The sequence below is a fragment of the Vipera ursinii genome (genome assembly GCF_947247035.1).
Source record: "Vipera ursinii genome assembly, chromosome: 5".
Taxonomy (NCBI): Eukaryota; Metazoa; Chordata; class Lepidosauria; order Squamata; family Viperidae; genus Vipera; species Vipera ursinii.
In genome coordinates this window covers 90725945-90746461 of record NC_139518.1, presented here as the reverse complement: position 1 = coordinate 90746461, position 20517 = coordinate 90725945, and the positions used below count along the sequence as shown (strand labels likewise).

General features: G+C 37.8%; 1 protein-coding gene across 4 annotated transcripts in view; it reads right to left on the bottom strand.

Annotated features, from left to right (window-relative positions):
* Window positions 1-20517, bottom strand: part of TM9SF3 (transmembrane 9 superfamily member 3) — an 88404-nt gene that overhangs the window by 41696 nt on the left and 26191 nt on the right. For all 4 annotated transcript variants that reach the window (XM_083364222.1, XM_083364223.1, XM_083364225.1 and 1 more), the window contains 3 exons: window positions 18806-18928; window positions 9646-9806; window positions 2210-2287 (listed from right to left, as the gene is read on the bottom strand). In XM_083364222.1, coding sequence (XP_083220348.1) covers window positions 2210-2287; window positions 9646-9806; window positions 18806-18928 — 362 coding nt within the window. The remainder of the gene's footprint in view (window positions 1-2209; window positions 2288-9645; window positions 9807-18805; window positions 18929-20517) is intronic.

Below are 20517 nucleotides of genomic sequence, written 5' to 3'. Positions count from 1 at the left end.
ACATCGTATAATTTCAGACATAGGGGTCCAATTCATTTCTAAGTTCTGGAGAGCATTCCTGGGGACGGACCAGAGCCTGAGTTCTAATTATCCTCCTCAAACAAATGGTGGGACAGAACGAACGAACTTGGTACTGGAACTGTACCTCCGATGTGTTAGCAACTACCAGCAGGACATTTGGACTGACCTCCTGCCATTCACTTATGTGGCATACAATAATGCTGTTCATTCTAGCACTGGGTTCATCCCCTTTCAAGTGGCCACAGGACAAGAATTCACCCCAATGCCCACCAATGAACCCACAATTCCCTTAAAGAATGGATGAATCAGCTACAAAATACTTGGCCAGTTGTCAGGAAAGTGCTAGATGAGGTTAGAGCAGGTTTCAAGGCCCAAGCAGATAAGAAGAGAATGAAACCTAAGCCATTTCACTTTGGGGACAAAGTGTACCTGTCCACTAGGTTTCTACAGCCCTTACAACCCTCTAAAAAATTAGGGCAAAAGTTTGTGGGACCCTTCCCAAACACATCATTAACCCAGTTACAGTAGAACTGGAGCTCCTCAAGGCCTTAAGGCAAACCCACCCTGTATTCCATTGTAGCCTGCTAAAACCTGAAATAACCTCACCTTTACAGCCAGCAGCTCACCCAATACCACTACCCATCATGATAGAGGGTGAGCAACACTTTGAAATTAAGGAAATCCCAAGACTCCCGTAAACACCATGGAGCCATCCAGTACCTAGTGGCCTGGGAAGATCTCCCAGAAAGAATCGGTTCCCAAGAAACATGTTAGAGCACTTAGATTACTCAAACACTTTCATACATGTTACCTAGATAAACCCGATTAATCTATGTATTATTCTCTTTTCCTTCCCTTTTTCTTGTTTTCTATTTCTCCAGGTGGACTTCTCCTTCTTTTAAGGGGGGTGGCATGTCAGGTCCCCTTAAACTTCATTTTTCAGGAGTCTGCAATTCTGTTTGGAGGGGGGGAGGCTGCACTCTGTTGGGAGGGAGGAAATCTTGTGGGTTCTGCGACATATTTCCTTTACTTTGTTCTCTTCACCTTTGATGTATCTCTCTGGGTGTGAAGGAGTGGGGGGAGGAATGTGCCAAGGGCCATCTGCCTTATCTCTAATCCACTGGGAAGAGACCGGGAAGAAACTGCAACACCTGAGAACAATTGAGAGCAAAATTTATGTTGCTAAGTGAAAAATTTGTTAAGAGTTTTGACCCATTTTATGACTTTTCTCACCACGTTTGTTAAGCGAATCTCTGTAGTTCTTAAATGAGTAACACAGTTAAGTGAATCTTGTTTTCTCATTGACTTTGCTTGTCAGAAAGTTGCAAAAGGGAATCTCATGACTCCAGGACACTGTGACTGTCATAAATGTGAATCAGTTGTCAAGCATCCAAAATAAATCATGTGACCACAGGGATGCTGCAACAGTCATAGGTGTGAAAAATGGTCATAAGTTATTTTTAAGTGTTCTTGTAACTTTGAACAGTCACTAAATGAATAAGTCAAGGACTAAATACACATACACACACAAAGTCAAGAAAAACACAGAGAAAAGAAAATTGGTGTGGACAGAATCAAGATCAAACAATATGGTAGTATCAGAGACATAATTCTGATCTTGCCAATGTTAGCCAATTTTAACATTTTCATATCAGTTATAAAAATAGTTTGAACTTTACATTTTTGGATGTAAGCAGTAGTGGTGTTGTTAAGTCATTATAAAGAATTTTGTAAACTTGAGGTATTTATCATTTTTTGAAGTCTTATGAGGAGGGGGTCCCTTATCCTTTGGACTGGTGGATATATATTTGGAATACATTTTGTACATTTGAGTACATAATGGTTAATTGAAAAAAAACAGTTGCCAAGGTGGTTGTGGCTTTTAACAAAACATCATTTACCACTAAACTAACTAGTGAGGTTACTTTCCAATGTCTACCCACCTTTGTCTTTGAGGGGGGAGAAAGAGAGTTCCAAACAAAACATTTGGTTGTACCCACCCATCGTTTTATATAAATACTTCTATGGCCTACCTGATCTAAATATTTCATTTTAAGCTAGTGCTTTGCAATATACTAGCTTCCCATTTATTTATTTATTTAAAAACCCTTGAGCACTAAGGAAAATATCACTGGGCACCATCTTTAGTACATAGGTTTGAATATAATGAAATATAAAAGAAGCATACCCTGTGTTGAAAGAAAGATGGGTCAAGATATTTGTCAAATCTATCTTCAAACTTCACATCTGACTTTTTCCATTTCACCTGGAGAGAAATTACATTTAGAAAATCTGACACAGTATATTATAAATCAACAAGTTCAATTCAGTTCCAGTTCCAGACAACACTAAGAAAAACAGGGCAAACATTAATGAAGAACAAATGCTGGAAACTGGAATAGCATTAACTGCTAACATACTTTTTCTAGCAAGCCACTGGTATTTTCAAGTTTTAATGAATGACATCAGTATACAAGAAAAAGAAATGTTTTTACGACTTCCGGGTGGCAAGGCTCTGTCGATGGCGGTCGTTTCGACTGTCAGCTCCGTTGTTTTCCGTTGAATCGCGAAAACAGTGACAATCAGCTGTTTCACGGTTCGGGAAACCCCCCCCCTTGGGAGAAGAGGGGAGGGTGAGCATTCAGGTAGGGGTGAGAGCTCCCTCGGAGCCTGAATCAGCTCCGGACTCGGGGACTCCTGTGTTCTAAGGTTTTGGAACAGAGCAGGATGCTGCAACCATCCCTGCAATCAATATCGTACTTTGGATTACTTGGATGCAGGCAGAGCTGTGCAGGAGAATACTGAAATAGCAAGTATATGATCTTTAACTCCGGTGTATTTTAAAAGAAAAGAAGGAAGATGGCGCGGGAGTGAATTGCCAGAGAGAACGGTGAAGGTCAAAAGGACAAGGGAAATAAAACAAAATAAAAGACTGAGTGGAAAGAAGAAATTGGGTTATAAAGTGACTTTGTGCAAAATATTAGAAATTGGTTTAAAAGTGACTTGAAGATTTGGATATCTGACTGGGAAGTAATAAAGTTGCAATTTGGGTGGAAAAGTGAAAGTGAGAAACGAAAGTTAATTGAGTATTAAAATGGCTTCTAAGCCACCCAGAGTTTCTACTTCGAGAAGTGTGGGCACATCACCAACTCAACAATCTGTATTACAGACTTTGATGCCACCCCCCCCGCAGCACCTACACCTGCATTGACATTAAAAGATTTACAAGATGCTTTACAAGATGCTTTAAAGTCAATCTGAGCAATTATCTAAGCAAATGGCAGAGCTTATTGATGAGAAAAATAAGGAAATATGAGAGGACATTTTATTGGCATTTCAGGGGCTGACAGCTTGTATTGAGCGTTTGGATGAACGTGTGGAAGAAGTAAATCAAAATAATTTGAGATTGGAGGCTAAAATGTCTGATACAGAGAATAAAATGGATAAGATTGACGACGATGTGGTAATGATATAATACAGAGACATGGAGTTTGCCCTGAGGATAAGAGGTTTGAAAGAGGATTCAAAGGAAAATTTGAAGGAGATTTTAGCAGAAGCTTTGGAACAGATTTTGGGGTGTCAGGCTGAAGATATTATGGTGGATATAGATAAAATATTTCGTGTCAACTCCTGGATTGCCAGGCAAAGAAAATTACGAAGAGATATACAATCTAAAGCACAAATCAATGTGCTGAGCAATAGCCTTCATTCTATGTATATGCCTGCTTATTAGGGCTTCCCCCCCCCAAGCGGCATTATTACAAAGTCAGCTTATTGCCCCCAACAATCTGGGTCCTCATTTTACCTACCTCGGAAGGATGGAAGGCTGAGTCAACCTTGAGCCTGGTGTGACTCGAACCTGCACTAATTGCAGGCAGCTGGTGTTACTTAAGGAGGCATTAGCCCACTACTCCACCAAGGCTCTTGAATATTGAATAATAAATATAGACGTAGATTGGAATATAAGCATAAAGAGTTAGAGGAGGAAATAAAGATGAAAGAGAAGGTTTTTATTTTGAACCCATCTAGTAAGAGGGTGAAAGAAGCAATTAATCTGTTAAGAGGGCAGTTTAATATGTTGATGGCAGACCAAGTGGCAACTAATTTATGGTATGCTAAACATAATACTTTTTGTAATGCTAATAAGCCAGGTAGGTGGTTAGCTTATCTGTTAAGGAACTAACAAAAGTCACGTAATATAGATAAGATAGAACATAAGGGCAAAGAGGTGTTTCAGCAAAATTTTATTAAAAAGGCTTTTGTTGAATTTTATTCCAAATTATATGCTAGGAATGTAACTCAAGGCTTAGATATAGATAGATATTTACAAGGTGTCAATATCCCGGTACTTACACAAGAGCAAAGGGAAGGAATGAATCAACTGATAACTGTTGAAGAAATTATTTTAGCAATTAAATAATTAAAAGTGGGTAAGGCACCTGGAACAGATGGTTCGACAGCCATTTATTATAAAAACTTACAAACAGAAATGGTGGAACCTCTAAAAGAATTATTTAGAACAATTCAGTCTGGAGGAGAAGTGCCTCCTTCATGGAAAACAGCTTTTATAACGTTAATTCCAAAGGAAGATCAAGATCTTACTCAAACTAAAAATTACAGACCAATATCGCTTTTAAATACTGATTATAAGATATTTGCTAAAATTTTAGCAAATAGATTAATGAAGGTTATGCAGCAAAAGATTCATAGTGATCAAACAGGATTTATAAGTGGTAGACAAATGAAAAATAATGTGAGACATATTGTAAATTTATTAGAATTTTTGGAAAAAAATAATCAAGTCCCCGCAGCGCTGATTTTTTTGGATGCTGAAAAGGCTTTTGATCAATTGAATTGGCAATTTTTATTTAAAGTATTGGAGAAGATGGAGTTTGGGGATAGGTTTTTACAACCTATTAGGGCAATATATCAGAAACAAACAGCCCAAATAATAATTAATGGTAGTTTAACAGAAGCTTGTAAAATTGAAAAGGGTACAAGACAGGGATGTCCGTTGTCACCTTTGTTGTTTGTTTTAACATTGGAAATATTATTGATCAAGATACGTGATTCAAATAAGATAAAGGGAATTAAAAGATCAAGATTATAGATTAAGAGTGTTTGCGGATGACTTGGTTATTACATTAAGTCAACCGACTTTGTCGGTTGTAGATTTGATGGAGATAATTTTGCAATATGGAAAAGTTTCTGAATTTAAGATAAATAGGCAAAAACTAAAATACTGTCTAAAAATATGACTATAGAACAAAAGGAAGTCCTAAAGATTAAATATTTAGGGGTATATATTTCAGTTTCAAATGTGAAATTAAATAAAAATAATTATGAATTGTTATGGTTAAAAGTACAAAAAGAGTTAGATAGTTGGAGAAAATTACAATTGTCTTTATTGGGAAGAATTGCAGCAGTGAAAATGAATGTCTTACCAAAATTTTTATTTTTGTTTCAAATGATACCTATACTTAAAAAAGATTCAAATTTGGAAGAATGGCAGAAAGGTATTAATAAATTTGTTTGGGCAGGGAAAAGACCGAGTGTAAAACTTAAGATAATGCAAGATATACGTGAAAGAGGTGGTCTTAAAATGCCCAATTTTAAATTATATTACGAGGCTGCGGTTTTATCATCAATTAGTGATTGGTTTAACACAAGGAAGATTATTGAATATTGAGTGATGTGATTTATTATATGGTTGGCATGCATATTTGTTGTATGATAAGAAGGTGGATAATATCTTTAAAACTCATATATTAAGATATGCTCTGTTGCGAGTTTGGAAAAAATACCGATACAAGTTAAATTATAAAATATCAATTTGGGCAATACCTAAACACGCAATAGAAAATATAAGTGTGGGATTTAAACATGATGTGACTACATATAAAGAAATTCTTAGAATGGAAAGGAAGGTATGGCAATTAAAGTCATTTAATATTTTAAAAGAAAAAAAAAATAGTTCAGACTTGGTTTCAGTATGGGCAGTTACAAACTAGATGGAAAGACCAGAAAATTGGCATTTTGACAACTGATGAAAATTTGGTAAAACAAATCAGAGATCAAAGTCAAGCGCATGTAAGAAGAATGCATTGATAGAAATAGATTCAGAAATGGAACTTGTTAAAGATTGTATGATAAAATGGGCCCAGAATTTTCAGGAGCCAATAACGATGGATATTTGGGGAAAAATTTGGGTCAGAAATGTAAAATTCACACAGGCACAAAAATTAAGAGAGAATTTTTATAAAATGTTTTATAGATGGCATTTAGATCCTAAAAAATTAGCATGTATGTATCCAAATTATCAGCCTAAATGTTGGAGGTGTGGTTGTGATGATGCAACATAGTATCATATATGGTGGACTTGCAAAAAGGTTAAAGCCTTTTGGATTAAAATTTGGTGGAATATGCAGAAAATATTTAAGAAAAAGATAAGGTTTTCTCCACAGTTATTTCTGTTGGGTATTATTACAGATTGTGCTGTTATAGAAACCAAATTGATGTTGAATTTAATAACGGCAGCAAGACTTTTGGTATCTTCGAGCTCTCTGGCCCAGGCTGAGGATTAATTTATTTTAATTGGGGTTTTACTTATACAGGGATAAATTTAATCTTTTTTATACTTGGTTTTTTAACTTTTGTATTTTTTGTTTTTAATTACCTTGTAAACCGCCCTGAGTCCTCCGGGAAAGGGCGGTATATAAATGTAAATAAATAAATAAATAAATAAATAAATAAATAAATAAATAAATAAATAAATCTCAATATTGGAAGAAGGAGGACCTGCCTATGATAGAAGAGTGGACTTTAAAAGTTTCAAACCTGGCAGAAATGGCAAAAATCTCAGCATATTTGAAAGAACAATCGCAACAGAGATATATTTTGGAATGGAGAAGATGGATCAATTATATTCAGAATAAATATGGGACTAAAAAGTTTCATTTAGCATATGAATAAGTATTAGTATTATAAGATGTATTATTACTCAGTTATTATTATTTAGTTATTTAGTTATGTTTAAGGGGAGTTAAAGTGCTATAGAATTTAAAGTGTTTTTTTTTTAGTTAGCATATTTTAGCTTAAGTTTGTAAATACCCTGTATTCAGCTCTGGGAAGTCGGGGGGGGGAGGGGGAGGGAGGGGAAGTGGGGGGGGAAAGGGAGGGAGTTTATGTTTTTAAAATGTATTTTAAAACTTTTCAATAAAAAAAAGAAAAATAAATGTTTTAAAATATTTTGAATAACTATAAACTACTCAGAATCACTAGAAGTCAGTAGTAATTTTATTTATTTTTATTATTAAATTAATCAAGTATAATGTTCTACAAGAGATCTTTATCTAACAATTACTCATTCAATATAATGAAATGTGAGAATGAACTTGGAAGATAAGGGCAGGGGGAAATGCTGCCTAGGGAATGATTAAAGGGGGAGGAGCCCACAACTGAGTACAGGTAGTCCTCAACTTACGACAACAATTGAGCCCAAAAGTTGTTAAGTGAGACATTTAAGTGAATTTTGCCCTATTTTATGACCTTTCTTGCCTCAGTTGTTAAGTGAATCACTGCAGTTGATAAGTTAGTAACCCAGTTGTTAAGTGAATCTGGCTTCCCCATTGAGTTTGCTTGTCAGAAGGTTGCAAAAGGTGATCAAATGATCTTGGGACACAGCAACGATCATAAATATGAACCAGTTGTCAAGCATCTGAATTTTGATCAAGTGATCATGGGGGATGCTGGAAAGGTTGTAATTGTGAAAAATGGTCATTTTTTTCAGTGCCACTGTACCTTTGAACAATCACTAAATGAAGTGTTGTAAGCCAAGGACTATCTGTAATGGGCAGAGAAAGAAACTTAGAAAGGATCTAATCTTACTGGTAGTAAAAAGAGACAGCAGAGGTATGTGCTTTCAGATTTGCAAGATTATATTAATGTAGCTTTAAAGTAAAGAAACATTAGTTCATCTTGTTATGTTTCCTTGTCTGGTCTACTTGGAAAGCTCATTGGGAGACTGTTCAAACTTGCAACAATGCAAGTTACTACCAGTCCTCATCTAGCCATTACAGCTCACCAGAGGTTACATAATATGATCCAGACACTTGCCAATTAGCCTGGATATGCAACCATCGCAGCATCCTACAGCTACATAATTGTGTATTTTTACCTTCTTGCCAATTTCGCACAAGCAAAGTCAATAGGGAAATAGGCTGGAAATTGGAAGTCATAATCACACGAGATCCTCACTTAATGACCCATGCAGTCCTTGCCTAGCAATGGTAACCAGGATCTCCTAGACCTGCCATCACTAACAGCATGGGTATGTGATGTCACATTTTACAAATGCATCACTTAGTAATGGAAATTCTTGTCCAAAATCACCATTGTTAATCAAGAACTCCTGTATTGTTGAACCAAGATTATGAGCTGTGAAAGGACAATTCCAAGTGGCATCTTAAATAAAAAAATCTTCTTTCTACCAAAAACAGAGTTTCAGTTTACAATTTTATGTCAGCTGCTGCTGTTGAATACACAGGGAGAAAGAGTTGCCCCAAAAAAGGAATGCCAATGATATAAGTAGGAATGATATAGAAGTTATACCATTATCTCTGAGACTATTATAAAAAGAATTTAAGGAATTTCAGCACAATCTCTCTATACTGTATATAAATAGCAGGGTAACCTGATTATATAGCCAATTTGATAGAAAGCTTTGATTTCATCACCCATTTTAATTTTAAATTTTAATTCCCTTTTTACCATATTCCCAATGTCCATGGAAATATATATGTGGAAACAAATGAAGAAAAGAATTGCTGTCATTAGAATAATATCATTTTGTAGCCATTTTACTTCTGTTTGTTTATCTGGAGATAAGGAATTCACTTTAGATCAGGGATCATCAACCTATGGGCTGGTACTGGGACATGGGCTCTTGGCCAGCAGGCTGCAGAAATGGCTGGCCAGGGTGCACATGTGTGGGTGCACATTCCCCCCCCACTCGTGCCAACAGCCCTGCTTGCGCATGAGCATGAATGGAAACACTAGTGTGTGTGGGGGCATCCGTGCCCCATTTGCGCATGCACAAACAGGCCGCTAGCGCGGTGTGTGTGCACCGCCCATTTGCATAAGCACAAACGAGCCGCTAGCACAGGTGTGTGTGCATGGCCCATTTGCACATGCGTGAACGGGCTGCTAGCGTGGGGTTGTGTGCGCGGCTCATTTGTGCATGTCCAAGTGGGTGCTAGCCGCCACAGGGGTACGTGGCTGTTCACGCATGCACAAGCGCGGCTGCTAGTACTGCACCAGTGGGTGTGGCCCCATTTATGTGTGTGTACACCCATGCATACACAGTAATTTGGAAGCTGCTCTCCCCTCCAGGCAGGTTGGAAAACTTTGCCTTAGATTATCCTTCTTGTTGTGATTTGGACAACACTATGCTTAGGCTAGAGTGAGTAAGCATACAATGAACTATGAAACATATTGTGATTAAAGCCCACCATCATAATATATGGACAATACTTGGACAAAACGTGGTTCTGCCACCATGCTATTTCTACACCTTAACAGCTATGTAATTATGACCGTTATTCTTTATAAATTCAGATTACTTACAGAGTAAGACATCTGGATTTTAGTGTTGGGTACCAATTTAACTTTCCCTTCGCTTGTCAGATTCACATCCACAATTCTATTTCCATTATAACCTATTTCCAGCTTTTTATATGTCCAGAGATAAAAATCTTCACCATTTTCATCTGCTTCACCAACAATACCTGCAGAGGGAGAAAGTGAGGAAAATAAATTAATTTTACTGCACTAATTAACCATTGATTAATAGCAGTCTTCATATCAACCTTGCTACAGAGGAGAGTGAATACTGATTTGACAAAATTTCATAGTTTCCTGATATTGAGGGAAGAGTTCACATTTTATAAATAAAACATTAGTCCATAATATAAATTCTGCATTATACATTTTAATTTTACAATTTATAGTCCAGGTTACAGTGTAATTTCCTTAAACTTTGTATCCACCTGGCACCAACTGTACCATGTGGTTGGCCCTGTCTCAACACTATTATCACCCTCCTACCCTTTTTGGTAAATTGAGTAACTTCAGCTCAGACTGAAGGTGAGAAAAAACCCAACTTCATTCTCAATATAGCCTTCTCCGATTGTGTAATAAAGCATAGTCAGGGAGCTTGAACATGACAGTGCTTGTTACAATCGGTCCTAATCAACCTGCCAGGGAGCCACTTTGCAAGTCTGCCTCCTAATATTTTGGGTTTTATAATAAAAAATTGGTTTTATCATTGTTGTTGTTGTTAGCTACGAAGTCGTGTCCGACCCATCGTGACCCCATGGACGTTCCTCCAGGCCTTCCTGTCCTCTACCATCTTCTGGAGTCCATTTAGGCTCACGCCTACTGCTTCAGTGACTCCATCCAGCCACCTCATTCTCTGTCGTCCCCTTCTTCTCTTGCCCTCAACCTTTCCCAGCATTAGGCTCTTCTTCAGTGAGTCTTCTCATTAGGTGGCCAAGGTATTTGAGTTTCGGTTTTATGATTGGACATACATTATGGCAGTCATTCTTTAAAATATATATATATATATATATATATATATATATATATATATATATATATATATATATATATATATATATATATATATATATATATATATATGGATCCTTGGTTTTTCGGGTTTCTCCCCGCGTAGAACTAAAGGTGTAGGCGCAACGTTCTACGCGGGGAGAAACCCGAAAAACCAAGGATCCACATACAGGCACGCAACGTTTCGACGAAATCCCATCCGTCATCATCAGGCTAGTGGTTTCTGCTTCCTTCTTCTGGGAGAAGTATGTGGCTGTTTGTTTTTCTTTTTTAAACTGCCAGAGGGGGTGTGTTCTGTGAGTGGAAGTGTGCTGATTGGGTGGGGATTATGTGTGTTCTGATTGGGTGGGAGTGTGTTTTGAATGGTGGGGGTGTTCTGATTGGGTGGGGGTGTGTTTTGAGTGGATGGGCTGGTCTCAGCTGCCAGCCTTAGACCTGAGCTGGTGAGTTGTGCTGTTTTTGTTTGCCTTCGTGTTTGTGGTGGTGCCATGTTTTTATAGTGGGTGTCAGTTTGCTTATTATGTGGTTTGGAGGGGTTTAAAGTGGCTGATGTTGCAGCTGTAGTTAGGTTTCTGTTTTGTGGTTGTGCCTCTTTATCATTGTGGGTTCGGATTTGCTTTTTGAATAGTTGTGTGGTGGTGATGTCATGTGATGTTATCATGAGTTTGGGTCTGGTATCATTCTTGGTGGTTGGGACTCGTCTGTCAATCAAGGCGGGTTTCCAAATAGCTGGTAGGCGAGAGGTATCATCTCGTTTGTTCATGCTGTGGGGGCGTTTTTCTATCTCAATGGCTTCTCTGATTATCTATTTCCTTTCAGCATCCATGACATGCTTTCAAACTGTAAAAAAAACTTAATGACTTAGGAAGGCTGGACCACTAGATATTTTACAACAAAGGTCCCCAATCTTTTCGGCAGCAGGGACTGGTTCTGCGGAGAGATTTTTCTGCGGACCGGAGGGTGCGCGGTTTTGTGTACTGCCTGCATCTCACGGATGGGGCTTTGCTTATTTGTGCGGCCCGGTTGCTGGTATGTTGCAACCTGGTACCGGTCACGGACCGGGGGTTGGGGACCTCTGTTTTACAACACCCACAAAAGAGGAAATGCCAGATATCCTAGTAGAGGAAGTATCAAGTGCCATAACATTAATGAAAAATGGCAAAGCTTCAGGGAATGACTATGTTACAACTGAAAAAGCTTGAAAGCTGGTGGTCAGTTTACACCAGATACTAGCAAAACTATACTTGAGATGCCTCAGGGAAGAAAAAAAATATCCAATGCATGGAAAAATGTTAAAGTGATTCTTATACACAAGAAATGGGCCCAAGATAATTTAAAGAACTATCACCCAATAACCCTTCTTTCAGTCATCTACAAGGTTTTCACCAAGATAATAGCAAAAAGAATATTGAGAAAGAATAGAATAAAAACTTTGTCACTTTAAATGTACACTAATCAGCATACATTAAAATGAAATTTTGTTGCATTCAGTTCTAAAAAAAAAGTCATTTTGGATATACCCACATACACATACATACAGTGTTCCCCCGAAAATAAGACCAGTGGCAACTTTTGGAATGAACCTGGCTGAAACCATCTTTGTCGTTCTCAATTGCCACATAGGCTGGTGTGGGAGGAAACAAAGATATTTCTATGCATTACATGGAGTAATCCCATGAGAACGAAGGTCATCATCACAGGTGTTGGATGTTGGAGAGAAGGTGTCAAGGAGTCCAATTGCCCTCCTTGGCTAGCATGAACATTGGCATGGTAGGGGGGAGGGAAGTATTACATTTAACTACACTGAACCCGTGTAAGAATTTTAGACAATTTTTGACAACCAGGTCTTATATTAATTTTTGCTCCAAAAGACCCCTTAGGGCTTATTTTCAGGTGATATCTCATTTTTTCATCACAAGGCCCAGCCCGGCCGGGCACCCCTCCCCCACATGTGAATACAAGGCGGCGAGCTTGCGGGGGCTGACAGTGTCCGGCAGAAATTACAGACTATCGGCCCCTTGGTAGGTGGCCTGAATGTCAAGAGAGCCAAGGGTGGAGGCAAGCAGGAGCTGCCGCTTTTCTATCCTTGCCCTGGATCAGGAAATCTGGCGGGCGGGCAGTAATGGGGACTGGCCAGAGCCTGAATGATCAGTTTCTCTCCCTCATCCTCACCCCGAAGCAGCCTCCGGAGGCAGCCTGCAATGCCCCATGAACTTTGCCAGCTTTCTCTTCTTCTGTGAATCAGCAGGAAAGAAAGCTGGGCATCCAGAGACATCCCACTCTGGGAGACGACTCAGGTTTCACTTGGTGTGGGAAGAAGGCTTTGGAAACTGCCTTTTCATTTACATTCATCATCAATATTGTAATCCATCCTTTTATTTTTCAAAAAAATGATTTATATTTACAATTAGCCTCCTTAGCCAATGAGAAGGCACAGTATGAATTCGGCGCATGAGCCATGGAAATACTCAAAGCTCAGAACACTTCCTTGCTTGGGGTGCACCACTGCTTTATGGGTGCGTTCAACTTCGTGGCTCAGCTAAACTCTTCAGCTGCGGTGGGCTACAGTTCCCATCACCTTCAGGCAACCTGGGTGATGGAAACCTTAGGCCAGGCTCCTTGCAGATGAAGCAATCCAGCTTGCCCAGATTCAGGTTGGCTGTTATGGCAGGCTCATTCCACATGTGCGGCGGAGCTGGAGAACGAGGATGGACGTGGTGGCGTCACACTTATATTACAAGCTTCCTGAAAAATCATGCTAGGGCTTATTTTCTGGGTGGGTCTTATTTTTGGGAAACATAGTATATGATACAAAAAAACATCACAATCTAGTTCAAATGTATATATATATTAGTACTTCTGCTATAAATACTTTGAAACCTCCTCTCAGAGGGGAGCAACAGAAACAGACTGTGAAATGGATGTGTGGGGTCTCTAGCAATACTTCAAGCTCTAAGCACATAGTGCTTATAAACAGTATCCTGAATAATGGGAAAATTATATCCTGTACTTTTCTCAGCTGTCCTTACCACTCTCTGTACGGACCTTCTTTCTGAGGCACTGCTGCCACAAAACCAAACAGTGATGCAGTTTGTTAAAACTCTCAATCGTGCCTCTGTAAAAAGTGGCCAAGGGCTTCCGGTTCTCTGCAGCTAGCACAACAGGCGAGGGATCGAGATACTCTGATCCCTATGGCTGATTTCTCTCTCTTTGCGAACCCCGGAGAGGTTGCAAAGCCACCCCGGAGAGGTTGCAAGGAAGGAGGGAAGCCCTGCTGATCCTGGGGAGATGGTGATCAATCCGGACATCCGGGGAAAGCTCTCCAAAAACCGTCAGAAGAAAGGTTAGTATCATTTGTGAGTCTAGCCCAAGCTACATACAGCTGAAGCCAAAAAACACTAAACGAAGCGTGATTGTAAACAGTGTGACTAAACTGGGTAAGAATATTGATTTTCTCTCTTCTACCTGACTGATTTCCTGAGAGAAAAACAAACCAGAAATAAAAATCCTCCGAAAGTGAGGGGGGATTGTTCCACCCTCCTCTAAATGGAAGCAGTGAATTAAGTTTATGGGGGGGGGAATACAGAAAATTGAAAGACAGACTAGTGCTGACATCTAGTGGTGGATGAAAATACTGCCCTAAATATACAGCCCAGAAAGAAAAGCCTGTTATCCTGACTTTCAGGGCTTTGATTAAACAAAGAGCAGCTGTAACAAAAGAAAACATTGTGAGAACTATAAAACTGAGAAAAATTGACTTTCCTGGATTATAAATATTTTTTAAATTGCGACTTTAAAGTGATTGGCAGAGAAAAGATTTTTGGTCATGATGGAGCATCAGAAATCTGCAGAAAGAACATACCAAGAAAAAATAAATACTTACCAGGAGGAAATTTATGTTCTGTTACAACAAATGCAAATGATATTAACTTCAAACCATGAGGAAATTTAAAATGAATTTTAAATTTTAAATGAAAGTATTCTCAATTTAATGTCACAACAATCAAATGATCAGAAAACAAAAAGAGAGAGAGATCATACAAAGCAGACAACTGAATATAAGCTAGTGGAGACTCAAGTGGAGAATGACTTACAAGAAACATTGAACATGGGAAAGATAACTTGTACTCTAAGACCACAAAGTAAATTTGAGGATAAGGAAAAAGATTTGACAAAATGGTTTGCTCAGCTGTTGGGAGTACCACAAGAAACGGGGAGACAAGGGATGATGAGAGCAATCTTCAATGAATATGAAGGGGCAAAATCTTTTTAAAAAAGACATGATGTTTGATTTACCTATTATATCTACAACATTTACAAGATTATGGAAAGATTTTTTGATGTAATGGAATATATTGATTGTGAAAGATGCTTGGCAAAAGGCTAAAGTGAGAATTGAGGAATTAGGTGATGGGGTGTATCAGAGGGAATATTTAAAAATTAAACACTTGTTTGAATATGGCTGAAGAAATAGAAAGATTTTAGTTTAAGAGGGATGAACCCTCCAAGTAAGACAGTATTTTTTCTTTTCTTTTTTTTCCTTTTGTTTTTCGATATGAGAACTATAAAAATATGTGGGTTGATCAACATAAAGGAAATGTTTTAGATATTTAAATGTAATTGATTTTAAGAAAATTTCAATGGATAACTAAAAATGGGAAAATATTGTTTTGAATAGAGTTAAAAGATTAGATGATTGGATTTAATTTTGGGTAAAGAGGACAGAAAAAAATTGGAAATAAGTGTATACTAGTTCAAGAGGGATATGCATTTTAAGTAGTATATTATTTTCTTATTTCTTATTTTCCTTTTTTTCTTTCTTTTTCTCTCTCACATCTTTTCTTTTTCTATGTCTTTCTTTTGTGTCTTTTTCTCACTTATTTTTTAAGACATGAAAAAAGATTTAAATACTTTAAGGTACCGTAGTTTCCGGCGTATAAGACTACTTTTTAACCCATGAAATTTTTCTCAAAAGTCAGGGCTTGTCTTATACGCCGGGTGCTGAAAATTTAGGGACACGGCTGGCTGGAAAACCTGGAGTGGATCTCCCATTTAGTCTGCGCAGGGAAAGCGGGACCAATTGGAGTAGAAGCTGCAGTCTGTGATTTTTTACAGGCTGGGGTCTGGGCGTCTTTCCTTCTAAAGTTGAAGAGCAGCTGTAGGCAGGTGGGGAATGCAAGAGCAACTTGAAAGGCAGGTTGGGAATACAGAGCAGCTGCTTAGCTCTAAGGACACATTTGACTCAGGAACTGGGCAGGCTGGCTGGAAAACCTGGAGCGGATCTCCCATTTGGTCTTTTTTTTAAAAAATCCCATTTATATCCTGCCCTTCTCCGAAGACTCAGGGTGGCTTACAATTTAAAGCACAAATCAATATGCTTAGCAATAGCCTTCATTCTGTGTATATGCCTGTTTATTAGGGCTTTCACCCCCCCCCAAGCAGCATTATTGCAAAATCAGCTTATTGCCCCCAACAATCTGGGTCCTCATTTTACCTACCTTGGAAGGATGGAAAGCTGAGTCAACCTTGAGCCTAGTGGGATGCGAACCTGCACTAATTGCAGGCAGCTTGTGTTACTTAAGACTCTGCACAGGGAAAGCTTTAGAGTGAATTAGGAAAATAGGGAATGGTTGCTGGAATCAGGGGCTGCCACAAAGAAGAGGGAGTCAAGCTATTCTCCAAAGCACTTGAAAGCAGGACAAGAAGTAATGGATGGAAACTAATCAAGGAGAGAAGCAACCTAGAACTAAGGAGAAACTTCCTGAAAGTTAGAACTATTAACCAGTGGAACAACCTGCCTCCAGAAGCGGTGAATGCTCCAACACTGGAGGTTTTTAAGAAGAGACTGGACAGCCATTTGTCTGAAATGGTATAGGGTTTCCTGCCTTAGCAGGGGGTTGGACTAGATGACCTCCAAGGTCCCCTCCAACTACTACTACTACTTCTTCTTCTTCTTCTTCTTCTTCTTCTTATTATTATTATTATTATTATTATTATTATTATTATTATTATTATTATTATTAGTTTAATCCACTTGCACTGTTTTATGTTTACATGTTTGATGACAAACAGCCTTATGTTTATAAGTGACAGTTTTCCTACTAAGCACCTGCATGTCATAAGCATTTGAATTAAAATTACCATATTAAAATCAAATCTGATGTTTTTTAATTTTTATTTGGTGTGCGTTGGAAGAGGGGTAGTCTTATACGGCGAGTATAGCCCAAACCCTATAATTGAAGAGGAAATGTAGGGGGTCGTCTTATACGCCCAGTCGTCTTATACGCCGGAAAATATGGTAATTAATTCTTGAAAAATTTTAACCAGTAGAAATGTTTTGAACATTGTAGGAAAAATAAATTTAAACAAGAATTGTAAACAGGATTTATGACAAGGCAACGAAAATGACCAAGAAAACAAGCATGATATTGATGTGATTATTATTGGTAGAAATTTTAGAAAATCTTTAAATTTAATTGTTACCTATCAAATTAATAAGAATTGTATTAATTTAAGATTGTAAAGAGATTATTGGAAGAAGAGAAAATCAAGCAAAGCTATTATGAGGATTTTGGAATACAGAAACGGTTAATGATTACTTTGTAAATATAAACTCAGACAACATGCTGTTTACCAAATATTAAGGTGTTTATGTTAAAAAATCAATATTTTTTTAAAAAATGTGGTCAGGACAGAAGGAGAAAAATGTGCTCGCCTCAGCTGACGCAAGAAATGCAAACACTGGTTTGCACACTTCACTAAAGATAACATATGAAGAGACCAAGTCAGATTGTTCATTATCTGCATCCCCAGGTACTTAATTCTACTGACCATCTCCATAGCAGCAGCCAATGTTGCAGAGCCAAAGGAACAGGCAGAATTCAGAAGTGGTTACAGCACAATGGATCACATCCAGGTTGTTCAGCAAGTCATTGAAAGCACAATGAGTACATCATGCCTCCGTGCATGGCTTTCACTGACTATGAAAAGGCGTTCAACTCAGCATTCCAACAAGCAATATTCAATGCATTGCTCATAGACACTGCTTATATAAACTTACTACAATCAATATATAAAAAATACAATGGCGACAATTTGCCTTAATGATCTTCAAGTAGAAATCAACATAGAACAAGGTGTATGATAAGGCAATACAATATCACCTATCCTTTTCTCAAACTGCCTTGAAGAAGTATTTCACAAACTAGACTGGGCAAAAGATGGAATAAAAATCAATGGCACCTATTTAAATCACTTAAGATTTGCAGATGTTGTTCTCTTCTCACAAGACCTAGAAGAGTTACAAAGACACATACAAGAGCTGCACAAAGCAGGAGAATCATTTGGCTTAAAAATAAACCTGAAAAAGAGCCAGGTTATGTTTAATAAATTCACCAAAGAAAGACTTTTTCATATCTGGAGAAGAATTAGACATAGACTATATATACCTTGGCCAATGGATTTCAATAGAAGGTAATACAATAAAGGAAATTGAATGGCAGGTTAAATGTGGTTGGCAGGCATTTGGCAAGCTACGTGTAATTTTCAAGAACCTCCCTCTACGTCTGAAAAGTTCTCAAACAGTGTTTACCTGTTCTAACATATGCCAGCGAAACATAGACACTAACCTCACAATTGATACAAAGGCTATAAGTGGTGCAATTAGCCAGGCATCACAAGACAAGATAGAAAGATCTGCCCATGGATCAGAGAAGAAATGAATGTATATGATAGCAGCAAGAGAGTAGAAGAATTGAAACGGAAATGGGCTGGTCACATAGCAAGAAGAACTGATGGCTGGTGGACTAAGGCAGTTATAGAATGGATTCCACTTGATAAAAAGCATCCACAAAAGAGACGTGAAACAAGATGGATTGACGACATCAGCAAGTACTGCAGGCCCAATTGACAAAAGAAAGCTCAAGACTGTATTGGTTGGAAACATGCGGAAGAGGTCTTCATCCTGCAATGGCTAGAATGATGATGATAGTTCATACATTGCCCTACATCATAAGATGCTTTGCTTCATTTATGACATTTATGTAAATTCAGTCAAATATGATTTATTAAACAATCATTAAACTATGGTTTGGAATAAACACAATTGTTTTCAATAGAATGGTTGTGCTTCTGCACATTGTAGGCATATATTTCTTACCCCAGATTGGCAAGTCATCAATGTACATCTGATACCAATAGTGATTTTTAATAGCATAAACAAATGCATCTCTTGTTTGTTTATCTAAATCTATTTCACAGTAGGTGGTCTGCATGACATCATCTGTAAAAAGCAAAACAATGTGTTAACAGTGGATTCACAGATTGTCACATCAATATCATCAAAATACATTTTACTAATGAATCCAATCTTGCTAACTCTTATGCTGTTAGTACCATACATTTATTTCCAATACACAGATTAACCTAATTTGAAAGGGAAAACAGAAGTGTAAATTCTATTTATGTGGAACAATTGTATAGTTAGGATTTTGAAATAAAAATAATTTGCCAAATGCTATGATTCACCACTGTGAGCCTATATTCAGTTAAATCCAACCAAAAACATCCTATCAATTCTTAAGAGGCTTATTTCTGTTGGAACCTATGCAACTTGTCTTCCAGCAAGGGTCTGTATTTATTGACTTAATTCCTCAAACTAAATTTTATAAGGACTTTTTAGCTGTAGTGATTTTCATGGACGACGCAGCTCCAGGATACATGTCAGCATAATTTTTCCAAATTAATTTTGCTAGCACATGTACTGAGCTGGACTAACGCTAAAACAACAAAAAAAGTACACTTTAGACCATTGTTTCTAAATGTAGGCAACTTTAAGGACTTCAACATCCAGAATTTCCTAGCCAGCAGGGGGAAACTGGGGAATTCTGGAATCTGAAATCTACTCAGCTTAAAGTTGCTAAGGTTGGGAAACAGAGCTCTCTGAAAAGATCACATTCTTTTTCTATGTGGGATTACTTACTTGGTCTGATATACTTAAACCACTACAAAGCTTTCTCTCTACTGCACGTTAATGTTTTAAATTTGAAAGTATTAGAGCAGGGGTGTCAAACTGCCGGCCCGTAGGCTAGATGCATCATAGCAAAACTGCGCCCACCCCACTGCCGACAATGGCAAAAAAGTCACGATATGTCTTGACACATCATGTGACGCTTCGAGTTTAACACCCCTGTATTAGTGGGAAGAAACAACACTATTGCCACTTCTAAGTGAATATGCCCAAGTGAAATTAAACAAACTGAGTCTCTAGTGCACAGTCCTTTCTATAAGATTCCACACTCCAGCCTTATAACTTCACTTAAAATTAATAGATCTGGTAGAATTATAAACGATTATATCCACTTTCAGCTGTCAACTAGCATCCTGTGGATCAATACAAAAGGCACAGGTTTCTTTTCTATTGCCATTTAATTGCATCATAACGTATTAGGACAAAGTCTATATTATTATTTATTATTGCATTATATACTTTTTCCTGCCTTTGCATGTTTTTAATCTACCATTTTATTATTTCTAATGCAAAGGCATTTTTAAAATAAATTCTGAAAAGGTCAAAACTGTACATTTGTCTGATAATCAGTCCAATAATTCTCTAAAAACAACACAATATAATAAAATTTGATGTGGAGTAAGACATCAGCAAAAGAAAGTAAAAGTTTGAAAATGGTTCAGTAAGGCTAAGAACTGTGGGAGAGGCAGTTGGATGGTGGTTCAAAATATTACTGACTCCTCTATTCTAATTCTTAACTGCTAATATTACTATAAGACTGAGGTCTCTCCACAAATCCCACCCAAATCAATTCATGGACAACAAATAATAATTCAAACTATCTGCAGAGAAAAAACATCAAA